The sequence below is a fragment of the Lonchura striata genome, chromosome 22, assembly GCF_050655825.1.
Source record: "Lonchura striata isolate lonStrDom1 chromosome 22, ASM5065582v1, whole genome shotgun sequence".
In the NCBI taxonomy this organism is placed as follows: domain Eukaryota; kingdom Metazoa; phylum Chordata; class Aves; order Passeriformes; family Estrildidae; genus Lonchura; species Lonchura striata.
The window spans coordinates 1659421-1681248 of NC_140724.1; the positions used below are offsets into that span (position 1 = coordinate 1659421).

The 21828-nt window shown below is 51.9% G+C and overlaps 1 protein-coding gene across 1 annotated transcript; it reads right to left on the reverse strand.

Moving 5' to 3' along the window:
- Positions 1-19636: 19636 nt before the first annotated feature.
- Positions 19637-21048, reverse strand: TCIM (transcriptional and immune response regulator). Its single transcript, XM_021535862.4, has one exon. The coding sequence runs from the start codon at positions 20964-20966 to the stop codon at positions 20646-20648; it is 321 nt and encodes a 106-aa protein (XP_021391537.1). The 5' UTR covers positions 20967-21048; the 3' UTR covers positions 19637-20645.
- Positions 21049-21828: the final 780 nt, after the last annotated feature.

Below are 21828 nucleotides of genomic sequence, written 5' to 3' on the forward strand. Positions count from 1 at the left end.
AGCACTTTTGCTCTGCCTGTGCCTTTTTGTCCACGTGTGCCAGCCCCCATGGCTGCTGGCATCCTGCTGGAGAGCTGCAGAGCCAGAGTCCAGCTGGGATGCTCACTGGGATGCCAGCCTTGGCTGGGAGCACTGGAGGGGCACACAGAGCACTTCAGCTGCCAGAAAATTAGACTCATTTATTTGGAAATCTGTTGTACACAAAGCACTTTAATAACCACATTCATCTAAAGGCCACATCAGGAGAAACAGTACTGCCTGTTCCCTCTTGGATGCCAGTTTTGGGGAATGCTGCTGCTAACATTTAGCAGGAGCTCCAGGTCACCTTGATGCAATTGAGCTAAGACACATTTTAATGGCTGTTTAATTAGATTTACCATAGGGAAGGTGCCATGGAAGGAGGCTGCATTTCTGCTTCTAGTGCTGGTTTACATAAAAATGCAGATAAAAGACTGCAAGTGATAGATAAAGATGAGGGGGTTTTGTACCCCTGTTCAATATAATTTTTTACCTTCATTTGAGTGATGTGTCTGCTCTTTCCCTGCACTTGCAGGGCTAGAAAATCTCACACCCCAGCAGACTGATGCTGTTTTCTGCCTGCCACAAAAATGTAGGTTCTCCTCAATGTGTGATTTTCTTTTAGGTGACCTGAGCTTTGAGCACCTCACTGTAAGGCTCCCACATTCTTCAGAAGTTGCCCCTCTGTTATAAACAGGATTGAAGCAGAAGGGAAGAAATCCATCTGATTTCCAGCAGCAATATCTGAACCTTATGGCAAACTGGTCCCTGTATTAGAGAACAAATACCTCATGCTCATCTCACACCAGTTTTGATTCCTTCATGAGGCTGTGGGAGACTCCAAGGAGCATTTTGTAAAGTGGCCACTTGCTCCTCCATAGGAAATAAAACATTGAAACATTGCTATAAAGGATATGGCATCTCTCCCAATGATTTTATTAAGAGGACCACAAGAGTAAGGAGTTATAAAACCTGATCCAGTCGGCAGTTCAAGCTGTATAATTGATATCCATTATTTCCCATTGACTGCTCTGCATGAATTTGCTTCCTGTAGCATCAACAGATTCTACCTCTGAGCTGCTGGGGCTTGGCAGAGAGCAAAGCCAATAGCAAACCTGGAGTATGAATCCCAGGAGACAGCCAAGGTGGTTTTCCTCAATTTCTTCCATAAATACACACCTTTATCATAATTTGCACAGTTTCTCAAGTCACTACATTTGCACAGGGCAATACAGATCTGCTGTGGCTTTGCTGAAGCAGAGACTGGGCATCAGTTTGGGTTCCACAATGATACAATTTTTCCTCATCTGCTTCATTTCATGGCAATTTTCTCTTCTTTGCAGAAATTGGGCTATTATAGTAAAGAATTTGCTGAAACAAAACAAGCAGAAAAGGGCCATCCTCACAAATGCAGATTAATCCTGTGCCAGAGCAACCCCAGCTCATTCCAGGCCCATTGGTGTCTGTCTGTCCCGAGCATTGTCTGTCAGCTGCCAGGAGCAGCACATGGCTCCTCAGTACTTCCTCAGGATTTCAGTATTTGGTGTCAGTGTTTGGTTTGGTTTTGGTGGCTGTTGGAGCAATCAGGAATAACTGGGTGCTGGCTGTGCCTGCGGCTGTGTGCTCCCAGGACCCCTGAGGGGGGAAGCTGAGCACAGGCAGCGCCTTATGCCCGTGCCAGCCTCCTGCCCGTGCCCCCCCACAGCTCAGCCTTAGGCAAATCCATCATTTTTCCCATATTACTCAAAGCTGTTCTATGCCATTGACCTCCTGCCCCTACCTCCTGCAAATCATTTGCTTTTCCAGATGCTTCACTATTAACTTGTACTATTTCTTTACTTTCTTTTTTTTCCTTTCTCCTTATCTCACCTCAAGAAGGAGAGGGATTACCTCATTTCCACTGCCTCAGAAATAATTCCTCATTATGGATTTGTACCTGGGGAGGAAGAAGCTGATTTCCACTCCCAGCCTGTTCTGGACAGGAATTTTAAGGGAATTGTTCAGTCCAGGGACATCTCATTGTCAAATAACCAAAAAGAGCACTTTTATTAGAGCTGGGCTTGAAGTTGGGACTACTGAGAAGATATTTATGGGGAAGATATAATTTCAGAAAACTAGAATATGGACATCAAATGTATGTTTTTATTTTAAGGTGGAGCAAAGGGAAGGACCTACCATGCAATAAATGTCTGAGTGCTGGTGGGGGGCTCATCCCCAGGCCAGGGTGGCTGCACTGCACTGCCAAGAGTGCAGCTGCCTCCTCACAGGGCTCACTGGATTGCCTCAGATTTGCTCAAAATCATGCTCTATGGTGGCTAAACCCAGCAGCAGCTTTTCCCTTATGCTGTAGCTGTGAGAACTGCTGTGAACTAGCAGACATCAGTGCTGTTTTTACTCAGGATCCAGAAGGTATGTCTAGGTTCTGCCTCACTAAACATGCAGGAACACGAGGCTGAAATGACAGCCCTTTTTTCCTGGCTAATTGCTGCAGGATGAAATAAGGGTCAGAATAAAATGTGGTTATCTGCTAAATGGCTGCTGCACCCGGCTGTCAGGCTGTTTGCTGCAGCCCTGAATATATTGACTGTGGAGTTTTGGATGCTCCAGCTCAGGACAGAATTGCACAGTAATTTCTCTGGGCTTTGACAGAGCTGGGTCTGAGCTCCTGCCACAGAGCCATCAGTGATGGACTGGACAGAAACAAGCAAACAGCCCATGGGAACTTGCAAGAGGAGAAATCGCTTGGTTCAGCATTGCAGATTTACCCCAAGATGCACCCAGAGGAGCAGAGGTGTGTGACAGACATCCCCAGTTGTGAGGCTCTGGAGCACCTGCAGGGTCTGTGAACGTGCCCTGCCCTGCTCTGCTACAGCTCTGGAGCTGGAGGCACCCTCAGCCACCCACTCAGCATCCAGCTGGTGGGGAAACTCTGATGGAAGTTCCTTCATGATTCATGGGGAATGGCATCTAACTAACACAATTACAATTTCCATCATGCTGTGGGAGCACGGTTGTTTAGTGCTTGATGACTCAGGACAGCGAGTGCTCACACCCAGAGCTTCTCTCCAACCTCTGATCCCAACCCTGCAAGAAGACACAAGGGTTTGTTTGTACAGGTCCTGGTGCCAGTGCAATGGAGAACCAAAGGCTGTGGAGGAGTCTTGGCCGTGCTGGAAGCACACAGCAGCCTGCTGGCCCAAGGGGCTCAAGCCACTGAAAAGCCTTTCCCATGTCTGTAACATCCAGGGACACGGGAGCAGGGATTGGGAAGGCATGTCTGGTAATTAGCTGCTGTCTCACATGATTGATTTCAGGAGCTCTTTTCTCTTGCTGCCCATCTTGTTGAACATTTTCTGCTGCTGCCTGATAGCAGTGGCCTGAGCAGGGCAGTGATAAATCACCAGCTGCTGGCTGAGGGACCTTTCTGCTGGCTGAGGGACCTTTCTGCTGGTTGAGGGGCCTTTCTGCTGGTTAAGATGCCTTTCTGCTGGTTGAGGGGCCTTTATGCTGGCTGAGCGGCCTTTCTGCTGGCTGAGGGACCTTTCTGCTGGTTGAGATGCCTTTCTGCTGGCTGAGGGACTTTTCTGCTGCTTGAGATGCCTTTCTGCTGGCTGAGGGACTTTTCTGCTGGCTGAGGGGCCTTTCTGCTGGTTGAGGGACATTTCTGCTGCTTGAGATGCCTTTCTGCTGGCTGAGATGCCTTTCTGCTGGCTGAGATGCCTTTCTGCTGGCTGAGGGACCTTTCTGCTGGCTGAGGGGCCTTTCTGCTGGTTGAGGGACCTTTCTGCTGGCTGAGATGCCTTTCTGCTGGCTGAGATGCCTTTCTGCTGGCTGAGGGATCTTTCTGCTGGTTGAGGGATCTTTCTGCTGGCTGAGGGATCTTTCTGCTGGTTGAGGGACCTTTCTGCTGGCTGAGGGACCTTTCTGCTGGCTGAGGGATCTTTCTGCTGGCTGAGGGATCATTCTGCTGGCTGAGGGACCTTTCTGCTGGCTGAGGGATCTTTCTGCTGGTTGAGGGACCTTTCTGCTGGTTGAGGGACCTTTCTGCTGGCTGAGATGCCTTTCTGCTGGGCTCAGGGTGGATCTGCCGGTGCTGCATGAGTCCTGGGGCTGGTCATCACAGGTGAGCATTGTCCACTCTGGAACAGCAGAGGAGATGGAGCCACAGGAAGCACAGGGAGGAACATTCCCTGTTCAGTGCCCTCACTCCAGAGCTCCTTGGCTCTGCCCAGCCTCCATGTGCCTGGGACTGTTCTGCAGCCCTGAGCCACAGCCTGGTTATCTGTGGGCTGGCTGGCAGCAGGCAGGAAAGGTAACAGACAGAAGGTGACAAATTCCTTCAGGATATCTTCAGTATCTTTAATTCCCTTGACTTTTTTACAAGTCCAGAAATAGAAGAACAATGGAAAAGCATCACAGCTGCATAGCAGTTCCTGTGCCATGGTGATGGTGCTGGGGCTGTGGCCTCAGGACCTTCAAAGTCTCTGCAATCACCTCTGGACTTAAACTGTTGTGACTTTGTGCTCTCCAAGGCCTGTATAACTTTCCCATTTTTAACAGCCTGTGCATAAGAAGAGCAAGCATTAGAAAGGTTTGCAGCTGGATACTTTACAGTTATATTGAATCCCAGATTCCCATGGTTTGAATTGAATCCCATGGTTTTCTTCCCGTGGAGCAGTTTTAGATATAAAGAAGATGATAGATTAAGTCATGTTTGACTGACAGATTTAAATTGGGGCTTCCTTCTGCAGCCTCCACATCCATGCTCTGAATAGGAGGCTTGGGATTAAGGCCATTAAATTACTCAGTTTATTGGAAAAATAAAACATCAGGAACAGATGAAAATGAAAAGAGAAAGAAATGCAAACTGAATGAGTGGTAAAAAATTACTAAGGTAAGGTAGCAAATGAAATAGAATAGCACTAAAACTAGATGACATGTAAGAAATTCTCAAGTGGCACTGCTGTGGAGTCTGGCTTTCAAACTGGAGTTAAAGACACGTGAGCTGGATATTGCCAAGAGCTGCTCCGTGCACCCCCGCTGCCCAGTGCCCAGCTGTCTGCTCTGGGCTGGGAGAGGGATGGAGAGAATTAAAAGCAGGTCATGGATGGGACTGATCCTGTGCTGTGCTCACTGGAGGCAGGGACTGCTCCTCCTCTTGGTCCATGCCTGAGCCCAGGGGAATGTGCCCAGCAGTGCCTGCCTGGAGGGGCCTCAGTCCTGCCTCCTTGGGGCAGTTCCCCTGTCTCCCCCAAATCCAGGCAGAGATGGGTTTGTCTGCTGGCTTTGGATAACTTCTTGTAATGTCTCTAGGTCTTTGCACCTGTATTGCCTCCTTCCCTCCTGCCACTACTTACACACAAGGCCATGGAGAGAGTTCAGATCCTGCCCTCTCCTTTAGATCCTTGAAATGGCCTCTCACTGCACTCTTGGGTCTCCTTAAAGGAAACAGAAGTGTTGCACATTATTGCAGGCAGAGCCATACTCCTGAGGACCTGCCTTTTCTAGATAGCCCTGTATATGAGGAGTGAAACATTTCCTTGAGATTTGATTTCATCTCAGGTCTGGGGAGATTCTGCAGTTCCACAAACAATCCATCAACAGCTGCCCAGAGAGGAGCAATAGATTAATCTTCTGGAAGAGCAGTGCAAACTGCCTTTCCTGCACGTGGAAAAGCGCCAGATTTGGGTCAAAAGAGCAGCTTTCAGCTTCTCCTTTCCCGCCTACCATGACCCATTTGAGCCCGGCTGCTCTCCCAGCAGCCCTGCTCCCCCGTGCCCGTACAGCTGTGCTGGTTGGCAGGAATTGCTGCTGGCTTTTTCACAGCCTTTGCTTTAGACTCTTCCTGAGGATGGCTGCTAAATCTCTAGAGCACAGTGAGTGTCCACTCGGGTGATGTCACATGCAGCCTGACTCTGCGAGTGTCACCGTCCTCAAATACAAAATGCCTTCAGGTAAGCACAGGACTTGTGCTCTGCCCAGGGCAATGCTTCCCAGGGACACTTCTTCATCCTCCTCCTCCTCCCCTTCTTGGCAGGGCCAGCTCCCAGGGCCACCCACAGCTGGTGCCCAGGAGGGACTGGATCACTGTGAGGTGCCAGCAGAGGAAGATGCTGCTGAATGACAGCACTGCTCTGTGACAGGACAGCCCCACGGCCACCACCGGAGCAGAGGGTGGAGATCCAGCCTCTGCACCTGCCTTGAAGTGGTTTAATGACATTAGAGCACAAAGGGAAGAGTGTGAGAAACGGGGTAAGAGAATATATTCTCTCATGTTAAATCACCACTCTAGGTCCTGTTGCCATTGGCAGCTTGAGGGATATTTTTCAGAGATGCTAAAACACATCGTAAATTAAGAAAACAAGAGAGAAACCAAACCAAAACACCATATTGTGTATGATCACATCTCTTGATACCAGAAAAGCTTCTAAGAATGAACCACCTCGTTCATGTTTACTCTTGTTTGTTTGGGGTTTTTCATTTGAAGAAATGTAAAAGATGTCATTTCTGTTTCCTGTAAAAATAGCTGTTGTCATTGATGTCACCTTTGCTTCACTGCCTGCAGAGGTCAGCAGAGCCGGAGCCCTGGTGGAATGTGAGCAGCCCTGCTCCTTCCATGGCCAGGAAAAAAGATAAATATTTCATGATCCTTTAACTTGTTTAATGTAAAACTTGAACAGTCTAACACTGAGATCTCAGTGGCCATAGGTAAGCTTTCTCCAGCTAGCTTTTTTATTTCTCTGCAGTGAAAGCTAGTTAAGGAGAGATGGATCCAGCCCATAATTACTGAATTCCAGTCTATATTTCATTGAGGAAACAGCAACAGTTCACTGGAGAGCACTCAGGCTCACACTGAAAGGAGAGAATTGCAGGTGTTTGCCCTTTTGGAACTGTTACAGGGGAATATGCAAAGAAGGCCTGGAAAGGGGCAGGTGTGTGTTGGCAGCACCAAGCCTGGAGGTGCAGCCAGCACAGGTGTGGTGACACGGTTCTGTCCCTGGCTGCAGGAGCCCAGTGCTCCCAAAAAGCTCTGACTTCAAGCACTGAGGCTTCAGGGAGAAGGAGCCCTGGGTGATGGTTCAGCACCAGCACACTTTCAATCACTCTTGCTACTTCTACTGAATCTGCTCTAAGCTTCCCTAGAAAGCCTGTAGGAAAACCAGAGATCAGCTGTGACATTCTGGACTTTGCCTGTGAAAAACAATCAGGGAAAAAAATAGAATAATGCAAAGTGCAGAGAGACTTGTGGTTGTACTTGGTATGCTGAGAGTGGGAAACACAAAATCATGTGCAGGTTGGTTTTATACTAAGCATGAAAGACAGGTGGGAGTGACTGCTCCTGGGCATGGCTGGCCTGGCAGAGCAGAGCCAGGAGAGAGTTCAGAGCACAGCCACCCAGAGAGGCCAGCAAAACCAGCAGGAGCATTCCCCTGTCCTCAGGTGAGAGAGAAACAGAGCAGTGCAGGGAGCAGAGCTGCTCCTGAGGTGGGAGCCCCCAGGATGGAGCTGGGGGTGCTGGGTCACTGAGGGCTCAGCTGTGGTGGTGGCAGGCTCGGGGAGGGGAAAGGCTACACAAAACACGGACAGATATCATGACCCAGCTGCTCTCCACCACCTCTGCTCCCTGTGGCAGCACCAGCTGCTCTGCCACTAAAGCCACCTCCTGCCGAGACCTCCTTATGCAGAATGGCTGAGGCAAATAATAACATTTTTTCAAATGTCGTGAGGATACAATTAAAAGCAGCATCTCTGAACTGGAACTGAACGTGCCTAAACCTAGTCGTGGTTGAGCAGAGCTATTCCACTCAGCACTGGATAAAACCAACAGCAAAGTGCCCAGAATCTGATTTAATTTGAAAGACCACAAAATTATATTTCTCTGCTGATTTTCCAGGTGGCAGGATTTGATACAGAGTTTTTAGTTTTTCACTACTTCCTTTTAACTCAATTTGACAGAAATGGCTTTTGGTACAAGGCAAAATTTGCTGGGTGACACAGCGGGGATAATGGAAACATCAGAGAAATGGCAAAACACAACTGGGGGAGATCCACCCTCTGTCTGGCACGCACTGGAATCCCTGAAGGCCAAGTTTTCTGGAAGAGCAGAAGTCAGGGAAATTTGCACCTCCTGTGGGACATTCACTGGTCCATCAAAGCAGCCCTTCTATCTGGAGACCCAGAGCTGCAGCAGGCTCTGGCAGACTGGGTGTGTGCTGGCCTTTGTGAGGATGTGGGAAGGGATTTTTTCAGGGCTGGCACAAGCACGGCCACAAGCACGACGCTGCAGGGGAAGGAAGGGTGGTGGCCAGAGACAGCCACAGGGACACCCCGCCACGGCAGGCAGGAACGGGAGCTGCCCTTCCTCACGGCTTTGCTGAATAAGGAGCTCCTTTTCTTGGCAGTTTGAGCTGGAATTAAAACATTGCTGGGAGAGAGACACTCAGGGGCAGGCAAACAGCTTGTTCCCAGCTGGCTCAGCACTTTCCTGTTTGTCATTCCACCTATCAGAGCTCAAAAATTGCTCCCTAAATGTTATGAACAAAACAGCCTTGCTGGGGCACTTCGGCTTGAGCTAAGTACTAACATTGAAATGTTAATTAGCTAATTGCTCCTGGAAATCACCTACACACCCCACCCAAACTAGGACCGGGATGCAAAATAGACCAGTGGAATCGTGGGAGGGGGTTTTGGGGATGAAAACACCCCAAAATGAAAAAGAGGGGCACAGTGGAGGGGCTGGATGGGTGTGCTGGTTGGGGAAAAGGGAACCACATCCCTGCTCTGTGTCTGACCTGTCACCAGAGCCTGCAGGGGACCAGACTGGACTGTGGGAAGCAGGAACAAGGAAAACAGACACTCTTCCTGGTGTTACCAGGAGGGAAGGAGAGGGATAGCTGCTGCTGGACCTCGGCAGCAGGCTCTGCACATCCCCTCACCCTGCGGCTACCAGTGTGCCAGGAGGAAAGGAGAGAGGACAGTCTGCTGGGACTGCAGATACAGACTGGACACCTCTTCACCTCCGGCTACCACAGTACCACGGAGACCCCAGGGACAGACCCTGCACGGAGACCCCAGGGACAGACTCTGCACGGAGACCCCAGGGACAGACCCTGCACAGACACTCCAGGGACAGACCCTGCACGGAGACCCCAGGGACAGACCCTGCATGGAGACCCCAGGGACAGACCCTGCACAGACCCCAGGGACAGACCCTGCAGGGACACTCCAGGGACAGACCCTGCACAGACCCCAGGGACAGACTCTGCACAGACCCCAGGGACAGACTCTGCACAGAGACCCCAGGGACAGACCCTGCACGGACACTCCAGGGACAGACCCTGCACAGACCCCAGGGACAGACCCTGCACAGACACTCCAGGGACAGACTCTGCACAGACCCCAGGGACAGACTCTGCACAGAGACCCCAGGGACAGACCAGGGACAGACCCTGCACAGACCCCAGGGACAGACCCTGCACAGACACTCCAGGGACAGACTCTGCCACCTTCTCCCCCTTCGGCTACCAGGAAAAAGCCACAACAGCAGGGGTGAGCTCCGTGTCGAGCCCCCTGCCCAGCTGATCTTTTTAATAAAGAGCTGAACATTAATAAAGGCGCAGGCCATGTTCATTACACTACAGGCAACTGGGTGCTGGGCTGGCAGCCGATAGCCACAGCCCCTGTACCCGGCAGCCCCTGAGCTGCAGCGGGGCAGGGCCATCTCCCTGTTCCCTTGGAGGGGCTCCAGCCTGGCACAGTGTGTGCTGCTCCTGTATCCTGCTGGAGCAACACTGGAACAGAGGCACCATGAGGTTGTGCCAGCTTGGAAGTTCATTTTAGCCGCTGGGTGCTTGTGGGGTCCTGGAGGCTTCATCCACTCTCCAGGGAAAAAAGGAGATATGTTTGGTATACAACTGACCTGCACATGATTTTGTGTTTCCCATTCTTCTTTCAGCATACAAAGTACAACCACAAGTCTCTCTGCACTTTGCATTATTCTATTTTTTTCCCTGATTGCTTTTCACAGGCAAAGTCCAGAATGTCACATCTGATCTTCCCTGACTTCCAGACTGGAGGAGCTGGGGGATGTGTCTGCCCCAGGGGACCACCACTGGATGGTTTAAAGGACAAGTGACCCAGCTGCTCCTTCTGGCCCTCTCCCAAGTGCCACAGCTCTGGCTGCTGGGGCCATGGGCTCCCTTGGCTCTGGGAGCAGGGACGTGCTTGGGTTGGTGGGGCCATGCACGGCTGGCCCCTAAAGAAATGCTCTGCCTGGGAAATGGTCTGTGACTGAGCAGGCAGCAGTCTTGTGAGAGACAGGTTTCTAATGACTCCTCAAACTGAGATTTTATCCCTGTAAATGCAACTAGGTCTCAGTGTCCCTGAATAGTTTCTTGTGACAAATTCCATCTGTCTACCTGGGAAAAACAAAGGCCTAAAAAACCTGAGCACCAGCCATGTAGCCAACTGCTCCTATGCTGGGATTGTCATCACAGGAAACCACTTACAAAACAGGAAACTCTTCCTTGTTCCACTCAATGTTTTGGGTCTATTTGCCATGAAATGTCACCTTCTCAGATGAAGGAATGGGATTTATCACAATTAAGGGAGGCTTTGACATATCCCTTTAAGTGAATTAAGGGTGCTCTAGTTCTGACTTCGCCCAGGGCTTTGTTGGTTCAGAACATCAGAAACATGCACATTTTTGGGCAGTTGTTGGTGTGGTTTTGCTGCTCCTGGCAGTGTGGGCTGCCAAGGCTGGTGCAGCATGTTGACAACGAGTGGCTCATTGTCAGAATGTTGGCCCTGAACATTCCTCAGGAATGCAGAGAGAGGACTCTTGTGCTGGGCTGTTGGTTGATTGAGCAGTTTCCTGTGTCTCTGGGTTTTCTAGAGTCACAATACACCTGCGTCACTGCCCTCGTCAGTCACTGCTTTCCTGCTGTGCGATTTTGGCTGCTACATGAGACACAGAGGAGCTGAACCTGTGGCACAGGGGTTCCCTGGCACACAGGGGTTCTGTGGCACAGGGGTTCCCTGGCACACAGGGGTTCCCTGGCACACAAGGGTTCTGTGGCACACAGGGGTTCCCTGGCACACAAGGGTTCTGTGGCACAGGGGTTCCCTGGCACACAGGGGTTCTGTGGCACAGGGGTTCCCTGGCACACAGGGGTTCCCTGGCACACAAGGGTTCTGTGGCACACAGGAGTTCTGTGGCATACGGGTTTTGCTCCGCAGGTGCTGGTGCAGTGATGGCAGGGCCCTGGCATGGCGAGGGGCAGGTAGTGGTGGGCAGCCCGCAGCGCTCCCACCGTGGTCCCTCAGCCTCCTCCTGCCCTGGCCCTCCTGTCCCTGGTTCCTCCCATGGCCTCCACCTGCATTTCCCATTCTGCAGCCAGAGCTGCTTCACCAGCAGTGGCCCTGGCCCCCTGCCCGGGGTGTGGCAGCAGTGCTGGCACCTGGCTGGCATCCCTGCCGTGCCCGCTGGGGCTGTGCATCCCTGCCAGGCCCTGCCGGAGCCGGGTGGGCTGTGCCCACGGCTGCCACCGCGGCTGCTGCTCTTCATGCTGAGCCTGAGTCTCACGAGTGCTGCTGCCCCAGCAAAGGGGGATCGGCACAGGAAACGCCCCACAAAAGGTTTTGTTGCATTTGCTGTTGCCATAGCACACAGAGAAACCTGGAACACAGGGTGGAAGCTGGTGAGTCACTGGGGTGAAGCATTAATCCCAAACCTCCTGTCTTGGAAAACTTTTGGCGTGGATGAAATTTAGAGAGCCAACAGCCCTTGGTGGGAGTTACTGGGACCGGTTAGTGTGTCCAGGCTGCTCATGACCGCCTTACTCTGCTGTCATCTGTTTGGTGACTCAGTGACATTTCATCAGAATTTTAAGCTGGTTTTGTTCCAGCTTGAGTGGCTCTCCAGCCACAGGAGGGCGGCACCAGCGCAAACTGCCAACGCGCTGGTTACAACTTGGTTTTGCTAGAAAAATAAAACAAAATCAAAAAACAAATTACCATATATTTATGCACATATTAGGAAATAAAAGCTAAGACTGTTTAGCAGGAAGGAAGGAGGGAACCCTCAAGCATCACCCAGCCCTGCTGAGCCCTTGTGCAAATCCAGGGGGGAAAAAGTGTTTATTTTCCAAAGCAAGATTTATCCCTAAATAATTTTTTAAGTATAAAAAGAAGGTTAAGCCCCATTAAGTGATCTAGCAGAAGCACCTAAGAGCTGGGGCGGCTAGAAAGCCAGCAGGGCTTTTGTGGCACCTTTCCATGGTCTAAATGTGCTGCAATGGACTTGGACAGCAACATAATACACCATTCATTCACAAACCATTTACCATTTCAAATATCTCCTTTAAAAGGGTAAAGATTTAATTTAGTGGCTGTTTTGAGTGTGTTGACGGTGGCTTAGAAAATAATTAAAAAAGAAAATGAGTGGAGAGTGGGTGCTGAAGTCCCAGGGTCTGAGAGACCCAGGTTTGAGCAGTGGATCTCTCCGAGTACAGATTTTGTGCAGTCAGGAGGCTCAAGGGTGTCTGGAGCCACAGAGAAGCCTCCAGGGATGAGCTTAAAGCTCCTACTCAATCTCCTGCTTAACTAAATCAGGGAAAAGTTACATAAATGATGTTGAAACACAGAATTGCTGGCAATGCTCTGCAGCTGTCAGCACTCAGCTGATGTTTAACCTGAAACCACGCTCAGGTGAATGGGATTTGTCTGTCTGAGGGGCGTGTGAGACTAAGGGCAGGCCAGGCCAGCCCTGTTGATGTTTTCTGCAAATGAAGATAATTTTGTGGTCAGAGCTCAGTCTGCAGCAAGGTACGGGCATTGCCTTCCAAAAAAGTTTGTTTGGTTGGTTGAAATTAGATATTTCTGAGAAAGGTCCCTGCAACCACTCCAGGTTAAACTAAGAATTGCTACAAAGTGACAAGGGACATTTGGTAATCAATACCCGAACTAGCCAAACCCTGAAAAAAGAGTCCAAAATGGAATTCTTTTATTAGCTTTTCCCTGGCACTGACACCTGCAGACTTTTATCTGCAGCTGTGTGGGAAGAGCTCACACCACACTGCAAACCTCATTCCCATAAGATGGGACTTTGAGGAATCAGATTGTTTGAACCCATCGTGGAGAAGGACCCAAACACGCTGACTAAACAACAGATTGCAGAGAATAGTGTTGTAACAGACAGCATGATTAGAGAACTTTGAGGAGCACTTGATCTAAAACACTCCACAAAAGGATGATCTTTTAATGTTATAGTAGGGAAAACCTTCTCTACACAGCTGAAAGAAAGAAAGGAGGTGAGCCCCAACCCCCAGTTTCTGCAAGGGTGAGATGCAATCCAGCACTGGAAAGTTGCTAAAATATATTGGGGCACTGCTTCAACTTCAGGTTCTGACTGAGCTTTAATGTCTTATAAAAATTAGGTTACATTATTCAGAATGAAAGGGTTTCAAAATTGCAGCAAAGCTGAATTTCACTATGTAAACAGCAGCCTCAGGTCATTGCTGAGTTTTGTGCCAAACCAAGCCGGGTTCTGTGAGGAGAGTGAACTCTGCTCTGGCCCGTGATGGGTGTGTGGCTCCGGGCATCAGCTGCAGGCAAAGAGCAATAACTGCCCCCCTAAAGCCAGCAGGAGCTTCCTCATCTTCCCCAGCAGGGACTGGGCTCAGCGTGGAGGTGGTGGAAGGTTCCCCCAGCCTGTCCATGCCGCTGAGAATTAATGGGGCTCTTCCTCTCGCTCAATTACTGGGTATCCACCTGTGAAGCTGTAAAGGGTAGAACAGTAAATCTTACCATCAAATATTAAATTATGCCTAATTTATTTGCTTATGGCAAACTGTGGGCTCTGCAATCAAGTGTGTGAGGGTTTATGTCACAAGCTCTCCTGGGAGTCAGGGGACGTGCCTGGCAGTGCACTTGGGGGGGGGTTGCTGGTCCAAGGGGACACAGGGACAGGCAGGGACTGACCCCTGAAAATCTGGGGTGTCCCAGGCACAAAGACCCTGGGGCAGCCCCTCAGCGTGGGCATGGCTGTACCTGCTCCCTGACTTTGGTAAGTGCATCTCCAACCTCATAACATGTTTTTGCATACTTTTGTTGTAGCTAAAACATTCAGTATTTAGGATGAAGTTTATTGTTTGAATCAGGATAAAACCAGCATGTGTTTGGCAGCATGTTCTGCATAATATATTAAAGGTGGTTTACTTCTGTATAAAATCCTTCAAGTCACCTGGAATTTTTCCATGGACTGCACTCTGCTCAAGGTTTCAATTTACCTTAGAGTTGTACATTTGTCCTTGTGCTCTCTGGCAGCCTGTGCTGCCTTCCTGCAGACTGGCTCAGAAAATGGTGCCAGGCTAAGGGTGCAAATCAGAGCCTCCCAGAAAGTCTGGGGGAAGAAAGGGTCTGATGGTTCCCAAGCAGATTACTAAATGAAAAATTGTGTCTCGTACTTTACCATTCAGGAAGAGGGGGAAAAAAAGCCATGTCTGGATTGGAATATTTTCAGCATTTGTGATGGCAGGTGAATTTTAAACAGAGCCGAGCTGGAATATGGCCAGTCTAAGAAACACAGTATGGCAGTTTCTCTTCCCTTTCCATTATGGTCCAGGCAGAAACAACAGCAGGTGAAGAAAGTACTTTTAGTCAGATTTCCCCTAATTCCTTGAGGCATTAAAGCATCTCTACTTTGAAAAGACAATGGAAATTGGAAATCCACTTTTTCATGTACATGAGTATTTTAAATATGGAATTTTCTGATGATGTGGGAGAGCAGCAGCTTTCACACAGCTACCCCTGGGAATTGCTTCCCCCGGAGTGATGGGTCCCGGCCCCCAGGGCCAATTCCAGCAGGATCTGGCAGGAGGATTCGGGAGCGTGGCAGGGAGCAGGCAGGGCTAGGGCTGCCGCTCCGCGCTGCTCCCAGGCGCGTTTTGGGAAATGATGCCTGTGGGGTGAATCGGTGACTGCCCCAGGCCGGGGCAGTGCGCAGCCCTTGGAAGGAGCGGGTTTTCCGCGGAGGAGGCTGCAGGACGCGGGGCGGACCCCAGCAGCTGCCTGCCCTCGCTCGGTGCTTGTCCCGATGACTGTGCCGGTGATTGTCCCGGTGATGCTCCCGGGCGTGGGCGCCCGGAGGAGCCGCAGCCCGGGAGGTGCTGCTGCCTGAGCTCTGACTCACTGTCCGGGCCCCCAGCTGGGAGCCGTGAACCAGAAAATGTCACAGCTTCCCACGGCAGAGCATTGCGGCTGGCCACGGGCACCAACTCAGGGTGCAGCTCCGTGGGAATAAGGGGCTTTGTCAGGGCTGTGGATTAGGATTCTGGTCACGGCCCAACTTTCGGTTTTTAGCAAAGATAAATGGTAACTGTGCCATCTCCTGTTTGCTGCAGTATTTTAGAGGCTTTTCTTCTCATAAATAACCTTGTCTTGACACTGGAGCGTCATTTTACTGCATGTGAGGCATTTGTGCTTTGAAGCCCCAGACCAGCTCTTTTCTGTGAAAACCACACTAACACATCCACAAATCTCACACTTTACAGCTTGTCACTCACATTTAACCTGCTTTAGAGCAGAGGTTTCCCCCAGCAGCTGCAGATGAAATATGCTTCATCTGTGACTGTTTTCACAAGCACCAGGCACCCCCTATGCCAGTGCCAAGCCAGGGCTGCCAGGGGCACCCAGACTGTTGCTCTACTGGTTTGCCAAGCAGAGTCTGTCTCTGGGTGCAGCAGGGCACACCTCAGCTCAGCGGTTAATTTTTAACTGCCCTGTTGCTCCATGGTGTCAGGGAAGCTGCCAGGGAGGTGTTGCTGTTGACTGGAGCACCCTGTCCCCCCACACACAACCACGGCCGGGTGAGGGCTGGCCCAGCTCCGCTTTGGACTCTGCTCCTGCTCTGCAGGCTGGATTTCAGCAGGCACTGAAGGTCACGGTACTGGGTGTTCAGACACTGGGGACATCCTCATCTCCTCCTGAACACTGTGCTCAGGCTGAGCTGGGCTGCTGACTTGTTCCAGCCCCATCTTTTTGTGGACATTTTTTGGCAAGATGGGGATGGGTGTTTGATGAGGGGACAGAGGGAGGGACCTCTGTGTGGTCTGCTGTCACTGACACCCCCTTTGCTCTGGGCTTTCTCTTTCCAGCACCTTGTGAGTGGCTTCCCACCTTCCCCAGTCTTTAAAGCCAGAGCTTCTGCCAAAAGTCTTCTCCTCAGTTTCTGTCCTGCCTTTCCATGGCTTCTCCCCAGCCAGCAGTGGTAGTGGGGATCCACCAGCACCCTCCCAGCACAGCTGCTATGCGCGGCGGTAGACAAGCTGGATAAAATTAGCTGCTCAGATGCATGTTCCTCAGGATGCTGGGACAGGGGACACCCAGTACAGCCAGCTTGACTCATGGAGAAGAATTAATGGAAACGCCCGGCTCCTGGAGGGAGGAAATTCCTTGAACAGCCTTTTCCTCCATTTGTTGTGTGGGGAGGCTGACAATGGGCCCCGCGGCCGGGCTGGCCCGGAGCTCGGCGTGGCCGCCGCAGGCGCCGCGTCTGCGGTACCGGGTGCTCAGGAAGGGCCGGCACTGCCAGGGGACAGCACGGCCGGGTGACAGCACGGCCAGGTGACAGCATGGCCTGGGTGACAACACCGCCGGGTGACAGCAGGGCCTGGGTGACAGCATGGCCTGGGTGACAGCATGGCCTGGGTGACAACACTGCTGGGTGACAGCAGGGCCTGGGTGGCAGCATGGCCTGGGTGACAACACCGCCGGGTGACAGCAGGGCCTGGATGACAGCATGGCCTGGGTGACAACAATGCCGGGTGACAGCACGGCCGGGTGACAGTATGGCCGGGGTGACAACACCGCCGGGTGACAGCAGGGCCTGGGTGACAGCATGGCCTGGGTGACAGCACTGCCGGGTGACAGCATGGCCTGGGTGACAGCACTGCCAGGTGACAGCACGGCCGGGTGACAGCATGGCTTGGGTGACAGCATGGCCTGGGTGACAGCACTGCCAGGTGACAGCACTGCCGGGTGACAGCACCGCTGGGTGACAGCACCAGCAGGTGACAGCACTGCCGGGTGACAGCATGGCCAGGTAACATCATGGCCTGGGTGACAGCACGGCCAGGTGACAGCACTGCCGGGTGACAGCACCGCTGGGTGACAGCACCAGCAGGTGACAGCACCACCGGGTGACAGCACCAGTAAGGTGACAGTACCGCCGGGTGACAGCACCACTGGGTGACAGCACCAGTAGGTGACAGCACTGTTGGGTGACAGCACCGCCGGGTGACAACATGGCCTGGGTGACAGCACTGCCGGGTGACAGCACCACTGGGTGACAGCACCAGTAGGTGCCAGCACTGCCGGGTGACAGCACCGCTGGGTGACAGCACCAGTAGGTGCCGGCACTGCTGGGTGACAGCATCGCTGGGTGACAGCACCAGTAGGTGACAGCACTGCCAGGTGACCTGCCCTCCCCACCTCTCTCCTCGGGCAGACCGCGGCAGGACCGCCCAGCGCAGCCCGGGCAGCCTTATTGGCAGTGCCAGCCCTGGCACATGGGCTGCCGCAAACACCGCGATGCCACGAATCCCCAGGATGGCTCCAGCTGCTCTGAGCCACCCAGGTGCAGCCCTGGAGATATGCAGAGCAGCAGCACAGTGTGTGCAAGGGCCCTGGGATGGCTGGACATTAGTACCTCAAACTCTCTTTGGCCCACGTTCATGAAAATTCATTGCAGTTTTTGCTGAGCCCACTGTAAGGCACATTCCTGGAGCACAAACCTGCCAAAGCAGCAGACAGGCTACAACAGAGGAAAACTGCTTTTTTCACTGTAAATGTCCAATAATCACATAACTTCTTAGTAAGTGACCTTTATTTATCAGGGATACCACTTGGGCTAATGATTTCAATGTAACGAGACAAGAGGGACTATAAAATCCCCAAGTCAGCGGGTGTTATGAATCATGTTATGCAAATCTTGTGAACAGGACTGTCTGGGCAATCCTAGGACATGCCAGCAGCAACCACTTCAGTGGGTGTTGATTTCAGTCTGCCGCAAGCATGGCTTCTGCCAGATTTGCTTCCTTCTTTCAAGGAAAGGCTGTTGCCAAATGATACCTAGGCTGTCCAGGTCATTGGTAGCACCAGGGACCTGGGTTTGGCTTTGGAGGCCCAGGGAGTGACAAACATTGAGCCTGGCACGGGGGGTGCATTGTGGACATCTCCATGGTCCAGGGGAGCAGGGAGCAAAGCTCCAGCAGCAGGGCCAGGGAACAACAGGACGGTGAAGAACTGATCTGGTCCCTGCAGGGTGTTCTCAGAGCATCCTTAGCAGTGGGCTGGTTGGGTCCTGGCAGGTAACACGGCCCTGAGGCAGGTGGGCTTGGGGGCTCCTTACCCTGCTGGCTTCTGTTATGAGGTTTGTCACAAGATGCTGCTCTGGCGGGAGCACCCAGCAGAGTGGGGAGAGCTGTGGCATCCCCAGGGCCCAGAGTGGCTGGGTGGAGCTGGGCTGAGCTGTGGGCAAGCACTGAGAGGCCCTGTTTGGCCTTTTTTTGGGAACAGCCCATTTGAGGCAGGTTTTGTCACTGTGGATGGTTTGTGGGGATGTGTCACCAATGGGTGCAGCAGCTGCAGCCAGTGTGGGACACCACTCTGGTTGAATGCTGGAAAACTGGCAACTCCTCTGCAGCAAACCTGCTCTCAGACAGATTTTTCTGAGCAAGGACAGTTCTGAAAAGCCTTTGGAAGCTCTTTCAAACAGGTTCATCACAAAACAGTTTACTCTCTGGTCTCCCTGGGAGGGGAAATCACCGTGTATCCCGCTCCAGTTATAAATAATTATAATTGCCCATTCTATTAGGGGACTTAAAAGATTATTTCCAGTCTCCCTGACTTATGGGCAATTTGGAGTTCTTACTGTAGGCAAAAAAAAAAAAAAAAAAAATGTAGTTGGGCTATCACTCTTCCAAGCTGCTGTATCTTTGTTGCTCTAAGCAGAGTCATGGGAATGTTTTTATCTAAACCATCAGGTTATTAGAGGACAGACTTATAAATAACCAGTCTTTGCTATTTTTAAGTACTTTCAGCATCATTTATCATGATAGTACAGCACAACTTGCAGAAAAACAGTCCAGTTCTGCTGCCGAGGCTCCCTAACTTACTGCTGTTTCTCTGGGTGGTGAGGAGCCAAGCCCAGGTTCCTTCTCTGCTCTGCAGAAATGTCAAAGGCTGGCGAGCCATGCTGCCCAGCCTGGTCCTGAACCATCATTTTCTACACCTTGCTTTCCTCAATGCAGATGTTATTCTGCTTTATTACAGAGGGGAAACTGACATTAGAGTTGACTAGCAATAAATTTGGCAAGGCCTTTCTGGGGATGACATGGTTGCCACAGGAACTGTGGGGCAGCCTGATGCTGCCAGGTAGGATGGTGGGGCCGTGGGGGAGCCGGGGGCTGCTCCACATCCTGGGGATGGGCTGCCCAAGCCATATCTGTGGAGTGAAGGAGAGGTGCAGGTAGTCTGCTCCTAAACCCGGTCTCTGTTAAATGACAAAAAAAGTCTAACCCCACCACTCCAGGAGAACTGAGAATTTCAGACAAGATAATTTATATTTCCTTCATAATTTATTAGTTTTCACATCACTGTATGCAATAAATTATAGCCGATATAATAATAACATTGTCATAAAATATTGCCATGAAGTAAGTACTCATCTAATAGTGACTGTAACCTACACAGAAAAGAACTGCAGATATTATATTTAGAATTTTAGTGTTAGTGGTAAGTGACCATAATATTAGGGAACTTCACAGTAAATTCAGGGAAATCTGTCATTATTATTGCTTCAGTGCAAACGACTTTTCCTGCACACACAGCTTGGGAAGGAAAGGCACAGTTGTGCAGTGTCTCTGCTGCAAATGCGTTCCCGGACGGCTGAACTTACTGCACCGCACGCTGCATTTGGGTGCATTTAACCGATGCAAAGGGACCGTGGCCAGCAGCCGACCGGCCTCCAGAGCCCCCCGCCAGGCACCGGGGCTCTGCACGGCCTCAAGCTTTAGGGCAACGAGGCTGGAGAGGCAAAGCACCCGGCGCAAGTCTCTGAGCACCAAGTCCATCAGGAGGTCCCGAGTCACAGCCGGGTGTGTGGCTTTGCCCCTGCTCGGCTGCCCGGAGGAGCTCGTCCGCCTCCAGCTGGGAGCTGCTCGCTCCCTGCGAGCCTCTGGCCACCAGGCTGCTGCTGTGCACAGTGCTGTGCCCGGGCACCGGTCCTGCCCTGGGCACCGCTGCTGCCGCTGTGCACAGCGCTGTGCCCGGGCACCGGTCCTGCCCTGGGCACCGCTGCTGCTCCGGGCACCGGTCCTGCCCTGGGCACCGCTGCTGCCGCTGTGCACAGTGCTGTGCCCGGGCACCGGTCCTGCCCTGGGCACCGCTGCTGCTCCGGGCACCGGTCCTGCCCTGGGCACCGCTGCTGCCGCCGCCGCTCGCGGCTCGCGTGGTGCGTGGACTGTCAGGTCCCCAGGCCCACGGGGCAGCGGAGCATGCCGAGTGTGGCAGGAGGTCTCAAACAGTCCCGTCACAAAATGTTCTCCGTTTCCTCTGCCTCCGCCAGTTCAGTGAACTTTAATTGAGTATTTCCGAAATGTCAGGAACTGCAGCAGTTTGTCTTTTCTCCTCTGCTTTAGTGCCATTAGTGCTCTCGTTTTTTCCTCCATGTCCTGGTCGGTGGCGAGGATTATCTTGGCTCTCTCCTCCGCCTTCTTGTCCCCGGAGTTTTTGAAGAGTTTCTGCAGGGATGCCTCGTTGATGCTTTCGAAGATGTTGGCCGCGGCTTTCTTGCGCAGGGCCGTGTCGAAGCGGTAGCCGTGCACCGAGGGGCTCACTCGCAGCGACGTGGACATGGCTGGAGCGCTGGAGCTTGGCTTTGCTTTCATCGACGTGGGCTCTGCCGGCTCTGGCCCGGGCTCCAGTGGAGGAACGCGTGCTGTGCTGGCTCCAGGGCCGGTATTTAAAGGCAGGCTGGAGGAAAAGCTGGAGGGCTCCGGTTACAGCGGTGAGATCACGATGATGTCAACACCCAACAATCACAGGCAAGTTTAACATTTAAGTTGCCAACTTTCCTGTCGTGCGGATGAAAAGTCCTCTCTGCTTCTGCGACGGAAATGTTGGGGTTTTTGACCCGCCACAGAACAGGCTTCAGCCATCACTGTGGGACCGAGCCAGCACAGCCCAAACTCCACTCCTGCCCTTGCTGCGTGTGAAAAGCCCTGTGTGCACAATGTCATAAACATGTGCACAATTATCATAAACAGGTAAAACTCCAGGTGAGAACTGTTGCAATGCTAGCAAGAGGCTGGAGCCTGTGCAAACAGCCAAGAAAACTATCTCCACTGCCAACCTGCTCCTGTCTGGGCATGGGTTCCTTTCTGCTGCTCCCAGCAGATGCAGCTCATCTTCAGTGCACACAGAGCTGTAGCTTCTAACTGGCAAGTGCTGTCCCAAAGGCAGGCGATCCATAACATCCTCTGAGGTGACTTCCCTGGGTGTTACACCCTCAGCTGCCCAGCTGCACGTGGCAGTGGTCTCAGGAGGAGCGAGAAAACTCAGATTGCTGTCCTGCTCCTGCCCCCAGTGTCCTTTTGCTTAAATTTCATGCTCATTAGTGCTGGAAATAAAACTCACCTCTGCTCCACAAGAATCTGTGCTCTCCATGCCACCTTTGGTCAATGACAAGTCCTTGGGCTGAGAGGACTCCCTCTTAGTCATGTGGGTTAGTTTTGGCTCCTGTGAGGAGCA